Source organism: Megalops cyprinoides, chromosome 5, assembly GCF_013368585.1.
Source record: "Megalops cyprinoides isolate fMegCyp1 chromosome 5, fMegCyp1.pri, whole genome shotgun sequence".
Lineage (NCBI taxonomy): Eukaryota > Metazoa > Chordata > Actinopteri > Elopiformes > Megalopidae > Megalops > Megalops cyprinoides.
The window spans coordinates 37650998-37667727 of NC_050587.1; the positions used below are offsets into that span (position 1 = coordinate 37650998).

The following is a 16730-nucleotide window of genomic DNA, read 5'->3' on the forward strand; positions in this document are numbered from 1 at the left end:
ATGAAATATAAGTAGCAGGATCTCCAGTAAAGTGTCATAGCCACGTGTGTGAGGGTTAAATCATCAGTAGAGGACATTTTTCTTTGGGAAAATTCCAGCTACATAATTGTGGGTATTATTATGTTAAATTCATGTAATATAAATCTTACTGGGTATCTGCAGCTTCTGTTTCATTTTGGGCTGTTTGTAATTTGCATTGCCTCAGTGTAATGCAATTCATGAGGCGCTCTGGAGAAGTTTAATTTAAGCAGATATACTTGATTGATTGATTGATTGGTCAATCGATAAGGATGTCTAACTAAATAAATGTGATGTCTGAATGGACTATTTTCTCTTCACAATCTCTGTTAATCAAAACTAGCACAAATTAAGTCAAATGAACTCAATCCAATTTCAATTCCGCTGAACTCAAATCAGTTCGACTTCATTACCCAGCATGGAGAAATTCCCTACAGCAAAATTCAAAGTGCTGCCCCAAAAATCCTAAGCACAGAAAGGAAGATCCCAAAATAAAAGGAATAAAAAAAACCCCTCAGGCCACATGCAGGTGAAAGGACTCCTGCCCCCGTATCCCGAAACTCACGCCTGCACCCCTTCCCCCCCCTCACGCACCCCTCCCCCCTCCCCTCCCCAAGTGACACCCTGCCTGGGACAGATGGCAGTGACTGCAGGTTCCCTCCACCACCACCACCCCCCCACCACACACAAAAAAAAGCCGGCCATATGGAGCAGCCATATGGACACAGGCAGGCACAGCACAGGCCTCCTCTCAAACCCCACCACCGCAAACCCCATTGATCAGGCCGGCCGGCCCCAGGCTGGCTGGAACCAGGGCCAGAAAGGCTGCGCGGAGCTCCAGAGAGGGGAATCAAAGGCCTGGGGGGAGTGAAGCGCTGCTGTGGGGGTCCTTACAGAATGAAAAGGGCTCAGGGTGGAAGGAGGATGGGGGGCAGGGGTGGGGGGGGGGGGGCTCACACAGCATTAGCTTCCTCTAAGAGGTTGTATCAGGCCCTCTGTATCTAAGCTATAGGCTTAAGCAAAAACAACATCTCAAGTAAATGGACAAAAAACATAGGGAGGGGTAGTGCTCTGCTGATACTAAGATGACAAAAAAAAAGATTTATGGTATGTTTAGTGTCCTCGCTGAACAGGAGAGATGAAAATAGCATGAAACAGGATGTCCCTGCCCCCCACCACCCGCCACCCCTGCCTGCTGCAGACCCAGTTACCAGCAGACAGCTGTTGAGATGAAGACCCCCCACTCCACCTCATCTTGCTGTTCTCCCCGCCCCCCCCCCACCATCACCTTCTCACACTCTCATATACAGCACGCCATCTCACGTGTCTGCACGCTGACAGAACACCGGGGGGAGAGGGAGTACAGACAGACACAGAGAGAGAGGAGAGAGAGAGAGACAGAGAGATAGAGAGAAGAGAGGGGGGGGGGGGAGAGAGAGGAGAGAGAGAGAGACAGAGAGAGAGAGAGAAGGGGGGGGGGGGAGAGCGACAGAGAGAGAGGAGAGAGAGAGGGACAGAGAGAGAGAGGGAGAGAGAGAGAAGCGGAAAGAAAGAGAAACGCTGCGGGAGAGAGCAAGAGAGAGAGAGACCGTGAGCAGAGCAAGAGAAATAAGAGAGAGAGTGAGAGAAAGACAGACAGGCACAAATCCCACCAGATCAGGTCAAAATCACACCAGTAGGGACGATATATTTCTGAAACTTTATTATGAGTGTGATATCCCAAAATCAGACTCATAAGGTAAGTAAAGGTAAATAAGGTGCATTAACGGTGCTTTCCAATTAGCCAGAGATTCATATGGCTGCACAGGGCTATATGGAGATTCCTCAGCGGATTATTCTCTCACAGGGATCCTCACAGTGAGTGATGGGACGGGCACCAGGTGCTTCTCTGCACTGCAGAGTCGGACTCAGCTAATCCTCCGTGCCCCCGCAGGCTGGACGGGATCGAATTTCGCTTTCGCAGAACCCGCTCCGTGCGGTGCACTGACACGTCGGTGTCAGGTTCTGCCCGGAGCGGCCGAGGTTTGCTTATCGGACCAGCGAACATAGATGCGCCACACCGCGGTTCTGAGCCGCGCCCTACTGCGGTTCTGAGCCACGCCCCACTCTCCTTCTGCTCAGTTATGCTCAGTAACCTAAAAGGGGCACCACCGTAATAATGCAAAAGCTAGCGAAACCAAAGAAACAGCCCAGAGAGCCTGGCAGAGCAGGACTGATCTCGTTATTAGGGCCAATGGCCTTGCCTCTTTGTGGGGTCAGAGGTCAGGAGGGACTATCTCCACAGCAGACCCTCACCTCACTCCTTTCTACCCTGGGTGTGGCCTTTGAGCAGACAACACACTAGAAACCCTGAACTAACAAAAACAATGTCAGTGGTAAGGCAGACTACACATTTTTTTTTTCTGTCCTGGTTGGTGCATTTAGACCATTCATCCTAGGGTGAAAGATTGCTTTGTTTTGTTTTTGTTAAGAAAACTGACATCATTTTTCTGGGGTTATTAACTCAGAAACAAGGTGATGTTTAAAGAAAAGGAGCCATCTTCGTATCTGTGACAGTCGGTATTTATTTACTTTATGTACTGTACCTTCTTTGCAGAGCTGATGCATTGAATTTTTCATTCCAGAGAAATACTTGAATTTTGCTTGTAAATCTGCATTGAGTTTATGTATGCAATGCATCTTTTATGCATGCCTTTAAATGTATTGTCAGAAGAGGCCAGCACGTACAGCACGGATTTATTTACTCGGCATGAAAGGTATTGTCAGTTTTCAAAGATTTTTTTCTAATCTGTTTCCAGTTCTGCAAACTGCAAAGCAATTTTGTCTTTGTGATTTCTTTTCTTTTACTCCTTTTACTACATTTCAGCTATTACTCAGAGTAAATGCCTGTTCCTCAACAACAACAAACACGGAGATTACCGTTATGGCGACAGCCAATAAGCTGGTCTCTTCAATATGACCAGCAAACTCACAGATTACAGCTACAGCGGGAGCCAATAAGATTGCTTGTTGTTCATTATCAGCAGACCCACAGATTAGAGCTGCGGCGGGAGCCAATGAGATTTATTCTTTCGCTGTATATGTCCAGCACTCACACAGATTAGAGATAATCCTGCAGAGTACAGTCAGCGCGTCTCATGCAGTAAAACTCCCTCTCTTTCTTTCTCTCTCGCTCTCTCTATCCATTGCATTTGTTTTCTCATGCATACTTTCTCTCCCTCACTGTTGCTCTCTGACTCCCTTTTTCCATCGTTCCATTTTTCTCTCTATTCATTTTTCTCCTTCCCTCTTCTATGTCTATCTCCCTTTCTCCTATTCTGCTTCTGCCAGACTGTCTTTCTCCCTTTCATTCTCTCTCCTCCTCCCAAAATTCTCTCTCTCTCTCATTCTGCGCTCTCAGTCTCACTCGCTCCCTCTTTCACTCTCTCTTTCACTTTCTCTCTCGTCCATTTCTCTACCTCTCTCCCTCCTCTCGCCTTGTATCTTAACTCAATTAGATTTCTCCCTCTCTGTCGTCATAGACGCACACAGGAAATGGAGCTTGTTCCCAATTCCCCAGGCCCCCTCTCCCCCACCCACCCTCACCCCAGAGAAGGGTGGGAGCTGTACCTCTCCTCCCAGGACGGATGGCCTTTCCCCCGCCCTCACCGGCACTTTATTGCGTAACACATCGTAACACATGGTCCCCCACGGAGTCCCGCTGAGGCCGGGTCCCCCTGGGGAGAAACCCTTCCATTCACGGTCCACCTCTCAGCATGAGGGTATCCAGGCAACCATGCAACAGAGCCTTCCGGAGAATCCCGGCTGTCACGCATCGCCCCGGTGGGACCTGCACCCTGGTGATGGAGGAGGTCGGCTGCTCTCCCCCACTGTCACTTGTATATCTGTTCATTTTGTGGCTGTGTCATGGGTATTGATCTGCCCATCGAAATTGCTTTTATTATGAAGGTGCATGCCTTGCACAAAGTCTTGCAAATGAAGAACAGGAAGCCTATGGCGTGCACAGTTTCTCTGGACAAACAGCTTTGAGATGCAGTCCATTTGTGTTGACATATCCAGTCACAGGTGCTGGTACATTTTTCTCCTCCTCATCCATGCATTTATGTACCGTAAATTCCAGCCAGAATATTTATATCGTACTTCTGAAGCGGCGCTTCCCGGGGACCCTTTCTTTCACAGCACGGCTTCCTCCTCTGCGCCCAGCTCTGGGTAAACACACCCACTCTCCCTGGTCCCTGGAGCCAGAGTAAACATAGCAGAGTAAAGTGTTTGTCAGCTCCCTCACTCGGCTGCACGGAGCCGTAAATTCGCCTTATCTGCCCAACCACACACTGTGCAGGAGGAACACTGTCTGTTTGCACAATGACACACACGCACACACACACACACACACACGCGTGCGTGCACACACACACCGTGCTACGGAGTTAATTACCCATCTTGGAGTCGGTGGGCGATCCTCCATTCTCGTTAGCTGGTTATAAATAGCCCTGTTTTTCTTTTTTTTTCCCCAGTATTCACCCAGCTGCCGACGCATTACAGCAAAGGCTGTGGATGGAGCTGTGGAGCGGGAGCCGCAGACGTGCGGAGGAGCCCAGCTTAGCACAACGCCCCCCCCCCCTTCCCACCACGCCATTCCTCAATGTCCCTTTCTGGGAGTCAGGGATTAGGGCGTGTTTTTATCAATGGATGCCACCTGGGAACCAAAGCGCAGAGCGCCGGCCGCATTCCTCGAACCCAGAGCTTTGCAGAAAACACAGACGTGTGGGTGGAGAATCACGGGAGGCAGCCATTACCTCCCCACTGGCACATTTATGCTTTATCCAAGTCTGTCTGCATTCAGACAGCAAGGCATCGTCTTACATTCACTCAGCAGACGCACTCATCCAGAGAGACTTACACACCTTACACCTTTACATGCTAGCCATTTAAACAGCTGGATGTTTACTGAGGCGATTCAGGTAAAGCAACTTGCCCAGGGGTAGCAGCAGAACCCTTTGGGAGGAGGCTTGACGTTACATTTTACATTTACATTTTATTCATTTAGCAGACGCTTTTATCCAAAGCGACTTACATAGGTTACAGTTCTTTACAATGTTATCCATTTATACAGCTGGATATTTACTGAGGCAATTGTGGGTTAAGTACCTTGCCCAAGGGTACAGCAGCAGTGTCCCAGCGGGGATCGAACCGGCAACCTTTCGGTTACGAGTCCTGCTCCTTAACCACTATGCTACACTGCCACCCCAGTTACTACCACCGGGACACGATGGGACACGTCTAGGTAAAACAAGGAAGAAAACAAGCCACAGAGGAGTTATAGAGCATTTCTGCAGACTAACTGGGTGTCACAATGGTGACTCCGGCAAAGGGATTCGTCACAGGAGAGGATTCTGGGAGATAGGAAGATGTTGAGTTTGCAGGGCTGCATCTCCCTAGAGCTCTCCCGGGTCCTGAAACCTGAATTCAGACATTTACATTTACATTTATTCATTTGGCAGACGCTTTTATCCAAAGCGACTTACATAGGTTACAGTTCTTTACAATGTTATCCATTTATACAGCTGGATATTTTACTGAGGTAACTGTGGGTTAAGTACCTTGCCCAAGGGTACAGCAACAGTGTCCCAGCGGGGATTGAACCGGCAACCTTTCGGTTACAAGTCCTGCTCCTTAACCACTATGCTACACTGCCACCCCAGACGTAGGCAGCAGAGGCCGGTGACACAACAATTTAATGTAATCATGCTGTCGTTATTTGATCCGGGCTTAGGGAGGACACATTAGTCAAAAAAGGAAAGAAGCTGTAACCAGATTACCTGCCACGCAGGCAGGAGGGTGATGGCTCTTATGAATAAAAATGCATGTATCTCAGTTCATTACTGTGGCTCTGAAGGACTGCTGAAGGCTGCTGTCTCTGAGACAAATAGGGCACAAGCAATGCGGCCTTTTTCTATGCTCTCTGTGTGAATATAGCAACACATTCAAGTTACCAAAATATTCCTTCACAGGAGTGAATCTAGGGAGGGAGATGTTCTATCCACATAGTGATTTATATATGTATATATATGTATATATATATATATATATATATATATATATATATATATATATATATATATATATATATATATATTCTTCGCACAAACAGGAGGAATGACATTTTCAATATGATCTTACACATTTTAATATTATAAACCTGTTTAAAATGGTTCTCACCGGCAATTCACGGGGAAAACACAGTGACTTAGGGAGGTGGTAAATCTATACATTAGACCCTTGGCACCTTTGAAATACGCCTTCAGAGATCCCTCAATGGGGACCTGAAGGTGGAAATCAGCTCAGCAAACAGCTAAATCATCATTAAAAGCATCCGAAGCAGGAGGCATCTCCTTACGTTATGACATCACCATCTACCCGAAGCTGTGCAGAATGAAGCATCCCACGTCAGCCAATAATATCTGTGTACCTGACCGCTTCTTCCTCTCTGTGATTGGTGCATTCTGAGAGTCCTTGCACCACTTGATTGGCCCACGCTGTTGTTGAGGTAATTAAACAGATGCGGAGAAGGGAATCCTGAGAGGGGCTGGGATTTACAAGACCTCCAGTCAGCTGGAGCCCCAACCAAGAAGAACAGCAATAAACCCAGGTCCTCTGCACATGGATCAGACAACAGAGTAGTGTGCCCGCTATAAAAAACGGCTCATTAACTTTCAGCAGAGACGTATTTACAATGGAAATCTATGAGCTCCCGACAGCAGCTCTCTGAGGCACCACATCCCTACACGTACACAACAGCACCATTCCCTGCAGCAGTCAGAGCCAAAGGTCAAAGGTCAAATGTCGTACTGCTGATGCACATATGGCGTGTCTAGGTGCTGTGCCTTTACGGGAGGTCCCCACTGGCCAGTCCCGAAGTGAGGCACCCGAAAAGATGGTTTACCTAGGACAGAGTGACACGAAAGCAAGGGTAGGGGGGACAGATTTCGGGGACGCGCACCAGACGTTCTCCTCTGATTAATTGAGTCTTTGCTGTCTGTCACCACTGCTTATCGTCTGGTGACATTGCAGCGTGGTGACTGCAAGGTGACTCGGCAGAATAATGAGGGAGAGAGGGAGGAAGGAGAGACTTGTCATCCTGAAAAGTGATTGGCCAGCAACGCGCAGCGACAAAACCACAGGTTATAATAAGACGTCTTAATAGTCCCTTAGTTACTAACACTCGGCGATCTGGCATGTAAGCATTGGCCGTCTTTTCCTCCCTATCCCTTTTCTCCAGTCTGAAGGGCCCAGGAATGACAAGATAATCATGCAGCATGCTGAGAGAGTGATGTGAGGAGGGGAGGGGCCATTCTGCTGCTCTTTCCAACAGCAAAACAACAGAGCCTCTAGCCTACGTAATCTGTCCTAGAGGTATCCATACTGCTGCTGATTGGTCAGCAAGAAACAACTGACTCTCATGCAAGTGAGTCAGAGCAATCAGGCTATCGAATGCTGCATAGTGCGTTTCCCAGTTCAGAAACAATTCACAAAATTAGCTGACGAAGAGATAATAAGATGCACAATAAAATGAAATTAAACTCAATTAGATTAAACTGAAATGTCTCTCAAAACAAAAGCCCTTTGATATAGAGCCTGTTTTTCAGCCATGTTTCCGTCTAAGACAGTAGAACGTTGTTATGTCAGGGTGTGGAATGTGGAACTGCGTGTTTTGAAAACATAGATATTTGCAGTGGAGTCAAAACCGTTATGATGATACTATGATCAATGTATTACCACCATCACACAATCCAGGAATTATGTGTTTTAGATACTTTGGGAAACGATGTGGGAGATCCTTGTAATGTTGTAATGTTGAGATTTTGAAAAGCGGATCACAGGGGAAAGAAAACCTTATTGAAGTGTCATCACATTGTCACTTAACAGCATTGAGCCAGTGGTTAGAAAACTCGGATTTTGTGTTGATATGTGTTATATGCCGCAGGCCTGAATATTGATATGTTCCACACCGCAAGCCAAGCAATGGGTGACCATCACGTGAAATGTGCAATGAACTGTGTGGAGTATAAAAAGTCATGACAACGGCAAATTACACACAGGTGAATGTATCAGTCAGAGGGATTTTGAGCTCCAAACAGGAGAGGAGGAGACCTTACCCTTACCCTTCTTTAGCTTGTTTACCCTTATTATCATACTGAACCTGTTTCAGATGGCTTTGCACAAGCCGTACAGATCATACATTTGCACCTGATTCCTGCTTGTAGTGCAGTAGCTCTGCCTTCATTAGCTATAATGAACAAAAAACAGTCGGATTTACCCAGAAAATGATCTCCAATCTCTCTGTGATCATCTAAATTGCATAGCGTACCCTGACCGCTTTGCCGTAATTAAAATTATTTCATGTGAAGCACAGAGAGAGGCAATGCCTCAGTGCCACATTAGACACAAGTGTGTAAAAAAAAAAATCAAAAACACCTCAGATGCTAAGGCCTGATCATTACTAAAATTGCCCTGCTTGTTAAAACTAATTTAGGACTGTGACCAGCTGAAGGGCAGGCTCTCTACCTACACTGTTGATGGTTTCACTTAGATCAGCAGCCACAATAATGCTCCTTAAAGGAGCAATCTTATTACCCAGAATGCACTGTGCTTGTAGCTCTCTCTGTACCTCATCCAATCATGAGCACCTTACACAAATTAGGGGTTACTGAAACACCACACACACGTGGGGCGGCAGTGTAGCGTAGTGGTAAGGATCAGGGCTCATAACCGAAAGGTTGCCGGTTTGATTCCCCACTGGGGCACTGCTGTTGTATCCTTGGACAAGGTGGTTAACCCAGAATTGCCTCTGTAAATATCCAACTGTATAAATGGGTAATATGTAAAAAATTGTCACCTATGTAAGTGAATAAGAGTGTCTGCTAAATTCAAATAACGTAATGTAACGTGACGGTACCATTGGCACTGGGTCCGAATGCAATAACCACTGCACCCCTAACCACGGGTGCTTTCAGCCCTGCTCGTGTTTCTGCCCTCTCCCTGTGCAGTGCGCTACGGTTCATTGTGAATGTACCTGCAAGGCTGAAAGCTCATCTGCACCCCACTGCTGCTTCCTTCCTGACTACAAACGTGGCATGGAATGTTAATTTAACTGAAGGTAAATAAGGTTACTCTCCATTACAGTCAATGATGTTCCTTAACTGTCGCTTTGGCTTCTCCCAACTCCCCGATTCCCTTGTTTTGATTTCTGTCACATATTTTTTTTTTTTTTTTTTATGTCTACAATGCTGTGGTAGCACAAAAGTGATTACAACTGATTAGACAGCCATATCATCTATTCATATTTCTTAGCTGTCTTATAATTATAATTACATTATCTCAGGGTAAATGAGTTTTGATTGAAATAAAGTTTAAAGTAATAATCCTAAATCCCATCTCCACTTGCTATATCCACTGTCATATTTGCAATGAAATGAGAAGATAAATTGGAGGCCATCTTGAATTTTGAGGTAACCAGAATATAACACTATTTATGAGAACTAGGATTCATTCTTCCCTCACTATAGCACTGTTTTTAATTTAGGAAAATGTACTCTTTTCTCCATATAGATTTACACAACAGTGTACACATATTATACATTGTTTTGGTTTTTAATAATTCCTGTTCCAATTTTGTCTAGTTATAAAAATCCCTGCAGGTTGATCAGCAAGACATATTTTCATCTATTTTCATCCATTGCGAGCTTGCTGATGTGAGAGCTCTCTCTCTCTCTCTCTCCATTTCTGTGGAAATGAGCATTTGGAGACATGTCATCGAATTCTTGTGTCACCTGCCGCAAAAGAGCGATGAAATTAGGCAGCTTGCGACTGCAACCTGCTCTCCCACGGCGGGCTCCCACGGCTCCATCGAAGTCACAGACTCGCACGTGCATGCACAGCTCGTGAAAGTAGCGCAATGCACCTGTGAAACAACGGTCTTCAGTCTTAACTGCCATTAAGATTTAACACCGACTGGCTGAGCGCTCTGTATTTTTAGCACTCACTGGCATGCATTTTTTGTATTCTCTCCACAACGTTAAGGTTGCAACTTCTGCATGTGCCGGAAAAAAGTAATGTGCACCGATTCATGTTGCTGGATGCTCCTGTTCTCGACTGAAGTGCATATGGATAAATCATCAAAACTGTCAGTGGCCCTTGCACCAAATCCCCAGGCTAAAAGTTGCAAGAAATTATAAACTGCTCTTCAAGAAGGCTAGCAGCTAACACTGAAAATGCAGTACCACTTGCGCTAGCAAAAGCGATTACCCTCTTCTAATTTGAGAAGTGTATCTTGTCATGATTTTGGCTGTGAGCGCTCCGCGTTGCAACATTCCAGTAACTCCTCAGTGTCGTGCTTTGATCGCGAGCCAAAGTGTAATTTAGTTCTTTTGAGTGAACTGTAATTACTAACGCTTTAGCTATTTCTAGTAGCATGAGGGAATATCAGACGTTTTGGGGCACTTGGCTGCCTCGCTGGGTGACAGACTGAGGACTTGGTGAAGCAGTCGTTCTGAACCAAGCTGAAGGACAGGAACTTGCAGTAGTGGGATTACAATGGTGGCACAATCGGCCGACCTTTGGAGTACATGTTAGATTCATTAACATCTCTGACAATGCACACCCATAATCAGATTACACTCGGCAGCCATGATTACTGTGATAAGTCACATTACATTGGTTTCCTGTGCAAGGACAAAATGGAAAGATTCAAGACAGTCATTCTGATGGCTATACGCTGCATGTGACAAGTGTTTTACTCTTTTTTTTCTCTGACTCATTCTGCAAAATGGGACCATGAAGAGACGGTCTTAGGGTCAAAGTGCAATGGCTGAAGAATCAAACCTGCGTTGGTTACAGCGTGAGGAAGCACAAGAGTACAGATGTCTTACTGCAGCCTGGAGGCCTGGCACTCTGGGCCGCCACATCTTTTAAGCTGGTGCCTTTCACGCTAGATCCCAGCAAAGCCACCAAGGTCACCCGAGGGTCAGGGGAGCACCCCTCTGCTGGAACAGAGGTGGACTGCACTACCGTTTGGAAAGAGCAGCCCCGGGGATCGCTCTGGTACTGGCAGGGGGGATGGGGGGGGGGGGGGGGGGGGGGCGGTCTTACGCAGGGGCGAACGCCATCCCCCGGCATCGTCGCGGAGACGAGAAGCGCCGCCTTCGAAGCCACGCTGACCGTTTCTATTAAAAGTAAAAGGATAAACAGCAAGCGGCTTAATGAAGGGCAGCAGATTACAGCCCAGAAGAAGAAGATGAGTATTACAGGAGCATGGAGAGAAAGAGAGAGAGAGAGAGAGGGGGAGAGAGACAGAGAGGGAGAGAGACGGAGAGAGAGAGAGAGAGAGAGAGGGAGAGAGACAGAGAGAGAGAGAGAGAGAGAGGGGAGAGAGACAGAGAGGGAGAGAGTGAGAGAGACGGAGAGAGAGAGAGAGAGAGAGAGGGAGGGGGAGAGAGAGAGAGAGAGCGAGAGAGAGAAACAGAGAGGGAGAGAGAGAGAGAGAGAGAGAGAGAGAGAGAGAGAGAGGGAGGGGGAGAGAGAGAGAGGGAGAGAGGGAGAGAGGGAGAGAGATGGAGAGGGAGAGAGGGAGAGAGACAGAGAGAGAGAGACAGAGAGAGAGAGAGAGAGAGAGAGAGAGAGAGAGAGAGAGAGAGACAGAGAGAGAGAGAGAGAGAGAGAGACAGACAGAGAGAGAGAGAGAGGGACAGAGAGAGAGGGAGAGAGAGGGAGAGATGGAGGGAGAGCATGCTACATGTAAATACGTAGGCCAGAGCATGCGAGGGGGACAGACCAGAGGGTCCCCGTGACAACAGCACAGCAGGAAAGGAAAAGGAGGAGAGGGGGATAGAGGGAGAGAAAGAGAGAAAGAGGGAGAGGGGGAGAGAGAGAGTGAGGGAGAAAGAGGGAGGCTGAGGAGAGCACAACAGAATATACGCCCTCAGAAGCAGGGAATACCTGACTGATACACAAATGAGTAGCTATAACCCCCAACCCAGAATTATATGACATCCACCACACAGAGCAGTTAGCCGCAGCAGCTGTTGTTCTTGCTGCCATTGTCATTACTAGTGTTGTTGTCATTGTCATTCGCTCCTTCCAAACGCCCGACACACATAATTGCTCTCTACAGCGTGTACCAAACGCTGCGCAGTGAATTTGCTAATGGCCGCTTGTCAAGCCATCAAAATGTAGAAAGTAGGATTTTTTTGTCATTAATTTAATCTTGTTCATTTTACAAATGTCTTTCTTGGCTCACTGCTGTCTGCAGCTAAAGTTGGATTAGACAAACACAGCTGATCTTGTTCACGGGGGGAAACCAGCAACAACAACTGTGAAGTGGTGTGTCACTCCTTATGTGAAACAAGCTTTTTTTCCCGTGCCACATCGGAGAATACATAAATAATTTGCCATGCCGTGATGCTCCAGCAATGTCTTCACTGGTCTTTCCTGGCCTGTAGCAATTATACATTTTAATGACTCTATTAAATGTTACATTTTTTTAAAAAGCTGGTTGCAGCTGTTCTCTTGTCAGTGTGTTAATTGCAGACAAGAAAATTATAAATCTATGCAGGGGGCAGACTGAGGTGATAATGTGGTATTTCTGTGGTAATTTGGCATCTTTGCAATGGGAATGTATTTCTTTGTGTGTCTGTCTAATGTTGTATCTGTGCTGCTGCTGACGAACTAAATTCCACTTGGAGAATAATAAAATGTATTCTGTTCTACTCATGAATGGCCACCTCATATTTGTAATGCTGAAAGGGATCCTAATGAACTTCCTAAACTGCATGCAATTCCCAGGACTCTTTGGGGCCCTGTAGATTTACCAGAACCCCAAAGGAGTCATGCCTGGAACACACTATTACCTCTTTGCAAATTAGGTGTACCCCCTTCGACACTACACCCGAGGGACACAAATTTAGCAGTCAGTTCTGAGCCTACTGTTTTTGATGAAAGACAGTATGTACTCTAATGGTTGTTTTAGAATCACAAGTTTTTGTGATATACACAGCAATGGGTTGAAAGGAAGAGCAGCAAAGTGGTACCATTGAAGTGGGGGTCAAGTGCATTGTCCCCCACCCCCCCACCTATCCATCCACTATTAATATGTCTGGGAAGATGCCCGCATGCTTATGATGGTGAGAAAAACTGTTTATCATTATCACTTCTTATTCTTGAACACTTCCAGGTTTCTTTTTTCTTGTGGGGACATTAAATCAGTGAGCAAACGAGGCTGTATACAGGAGGAAAATGGTTTTACGTGACAGATTTCTCAGATTTAAAAACTCCTGTTTGTGAGGATCCTGTCTACCAAGAAATATACTGGAAAGCACACAGTATACTCCGGTCCGTGTTACATGGAGTGGTGTGATGCATGTGTATTCACACTGTACTCACAACTGTACATGCACATATTGTGTACATAATAACCGCTGTTGGTATCCACATGTAATTTAGGAATTTTATCAAAGTTTTATGTAATTATCTGCATGCCTACAGCAGTTACACTGTACTAAAATGAGAACTTACTGTAAAACTACCCATATCCTCTTTTGAGGTTAACTGCATTTCTGCATAAATCTAACCTAAAATCAACATAGCATAAGATGGAGCATCATAACCCAAAAACAGAACATCAAGCAGAAAAATAAAATTCTTGAGTACCACGACCTCCAGTCTAGACCTGTTCCTACCACCTTGTGGATAGAAACACTACCTGCATTTTAATAGGCTGACGCTGCATGACCTCATATATTATGTCACTCTGTACTGATGGATAAAGGCAAAAATCACGTGGCTAAACATTTTGGGTTGATCAAGACATGTTTGTCTTGTATATGTGTCATCTGATTTATTCTTTGAGCAATAAAAACGCAACAGATTTGCGCAACTGTATTTGTAAAGATGCTTTTTGTTGTACAGTAAAACCCATATTTTAAATTGTACATAAACAACTTTTGTCTCAGTTTTTCAAAACCCTGCTAATAATTGTGGAGGTTGTATTGTTATGGAAAGCCTCCTTTCGTTTGAAATACATCTGTACCAAACTGTTACGTTTAACATGGATCTATTTAAGACCCCTACTGTCACGATGCACACGGATGCACGCGCGTTAAATAAGAGAGGAAACCGTGAGGACAAAGCGAATAAACATCACTATGAACTCATATAATACTGTTTGTCTTACAGGGAAACATACAGCCTAAGATACAGCGTAAGCACTAGTACAATATAACAACCTTTTACTGCATCAGTCATTTGACCTTGATTTTACGTAGTGTTGCTGGATTAAACAGTGTATATGAAACTGCCTTAAAAATATTATGTAAATATGCCTAAGAGATGGGAACAAGAAGAACATATTTAAATGCGTCGTGCAGAGGGGAAGGTGATACGTCATATTACTGAAAAGAAAAGAGTAGGTACATATCGCAGAATTATCTAAGTTCAGTTACATAATTTCCTGAAACTTGCAGGGAAAGCCATTAAGGGAGAAAACTGACAGCGCCGGATGCTGAGCCGAACCGCTGGAATGGCGCGTGCTCCACCATCCCGATGCACCTCTCCCTTTCGCAAGGTCAAACGGCAGAGTGCGCCAGGATGCAACAATAAAAACTACATCTCAAACATGAAAAAATGATGAAGGCTTAAAAATGTACGCGACAGCATAGCAGGATGCATTTCCCCCCGTCGTTTCAAACGCTCCCCATCAACCTCTCGTAATTTTCTGAAGGTCAGGGCTTCTTCACTGGCCTCTATGGACTGACTACCGTGCCCTTTCGTTTAAAAAGAGTACCAAAATGGCAGCTAAGTTTTTAAACGCCACACCCGGTGTTGGCTTGATAAACACGTATAAGCACGATGGCAATAAATCTTTCATACGATCCTGGACTTCCTATCTGTGATATACCCCGGAGCGCAACCCGTAGCAACCAGCAGAAGATGACAAAAATAAAATCAACCGCGGGGTTCATTCGCGGCTCATCATCGACCGACCTGCGCAAACATGTCATTTCCGAACGTTCTAAGATTGCCAACGTTGACGTTATCAACTTTGCTTTTTGCACACATGCTGGGACTGTCGTGTCGTGCTTAAAATTCACACTTTGATACAAGGATTTGTTTTGCTGCAATTGTTTAAATATAGTGTACATTGTGATGCTGGGGTTACAAAAAAAGCGGTGTAGATGTACTTGCTAACCTACTACAGCTATTACTACTAATAATACTATATGTATAATTAAAATTACAAACTGTATTATTATCAGCAGCAATAGTGGTGTCGTTACAATTACAATTGCTTTCTTGCTGCATGGCTTGATGCTTCAGAATAATGCACATGTTGACGTCGCACACGCCAGTAATACAAAGATGATACCACAAATGCATTTACCTGTCTCTGATAACCATTCATTGCCTGAATAGTTACGTTTGCGAACCAAGGTAACCAAGCGCATTAATTTGCTCTGAGTTGTCATGTAAAACGCTAAGCAGGCAGGTTGACCAGCAAACAGACATTAACCCGTCTTGTCTAAATCCATCCCGCTGGTTAACTGCCAAATCTTTGACGGTCGTTCGAAATACATCTTTTGAAATGAGTCTCCTGCACGTATAAAATGCACACCTGAATATAGGCGTGCATATTCATTGTTGACATTGTTCTGTGCATAATCTTCTATCGTCTAACTGCATGTGTGACCTTGGGTATAAATGCATATTACTGGATGCAAGGATAACAATATTATTTATAGATGTGCATGAGTTGTCAAAGAAAAATACATCACATTTGCATTGTTATTTTTTCTCCATATCCATCTGGGCAATCTAGCAGGCTAGTAAGCGTTTGCAGCGCGTCGCGTTTATGTAACGAAATAATCTGTTTAGAATCTCTCCTGGCAATGTTCGACGATTAATTGCAGGGATATTTGTGATTTCAAAGCAACAATTCAGAATCCCTCGTGACGCAATTTATCCTGATTTGCAACATGCAGAATATAAATTTAAGGCAATCTCATGGATTCCATTGCATGACTGTAGAAGAAAGGTTATGAGATAGAGGTTTGGCTGAGTGTGTGGACAGATTGTAGCGGAGTTTAAATGAACAGGGTCGAATATGTACTGAAACACCGGGATCACTTACTTCCCCACGAAGTTCTCCAGCACCGAGCTTTTTCCTGCACTTTGGCCGCCGACCACAGCGATCTGAGGGAGGTCCAGGTTGGCATTTTGTCCGATGGCAGAGAATGCATCCTGCATTCTATTTACAAGAGGAATAAGATCCTCCATACCCCGGTTACCCATCTTTGCAAAGGAGTAGCGTTCCCTTTCTCAAAGTAGAACGAAATGAGAATCACCCTTTAAACAGAGCTTTTTAACCCTTTCACCCTTGTACTACTGTCAGGGTGTCCTAAAATCTCGAGCCGCCGCCGTCTATTTTATTTTTGCATGCACCCTCATTGATTATCTTATGCCGGTGTTCCCTCTACATAAAATGCTGCCTCTCGCCTCCCCCTCTTCTACCGCTATGCTGTCAACCAGGCAAGCGAGCGATGATCTCTGCTTTTCTCAGAACGTACAGGGAGATCCCTGCGCATCCGATTGTGCGCCACAGGGGGGCGCAGATTCACAGTGGCGAGCGTCTTCCAGGAATGCTGGGTAATGTATGTTTGCTC

General features: G+C 45.4%; 1 protein-coding gene across 5 annotated transcripts in view; it reads right to left on the reverse strand.

Annotated features, from left to right (window-relative positions):
• Positions 1–16420, reverse strand: part of dnm1a (dynamin 1a) — a 76616-nt gene extending 60196 nt beyond the window's left edge. For all 5 annotated transcript variants that reach the window (XM_036528659.1, XM_036528656.1, XM_036528655.1 and 2 more), the window contains exon 1: positions 16199–16420. In XM_036528659.1, coding sequence (XP_036384552.1) covers positions 16199–16359 — 161 coding nt within the window. In that variant the 5' untranslated portion in view covers positions 16360–16420. The remainder of the gene's footprint in view (positions 1–16198) is intronic.
• Between the last annotated feature and the right edge of the window lie 310 nt (positions 16421–16730).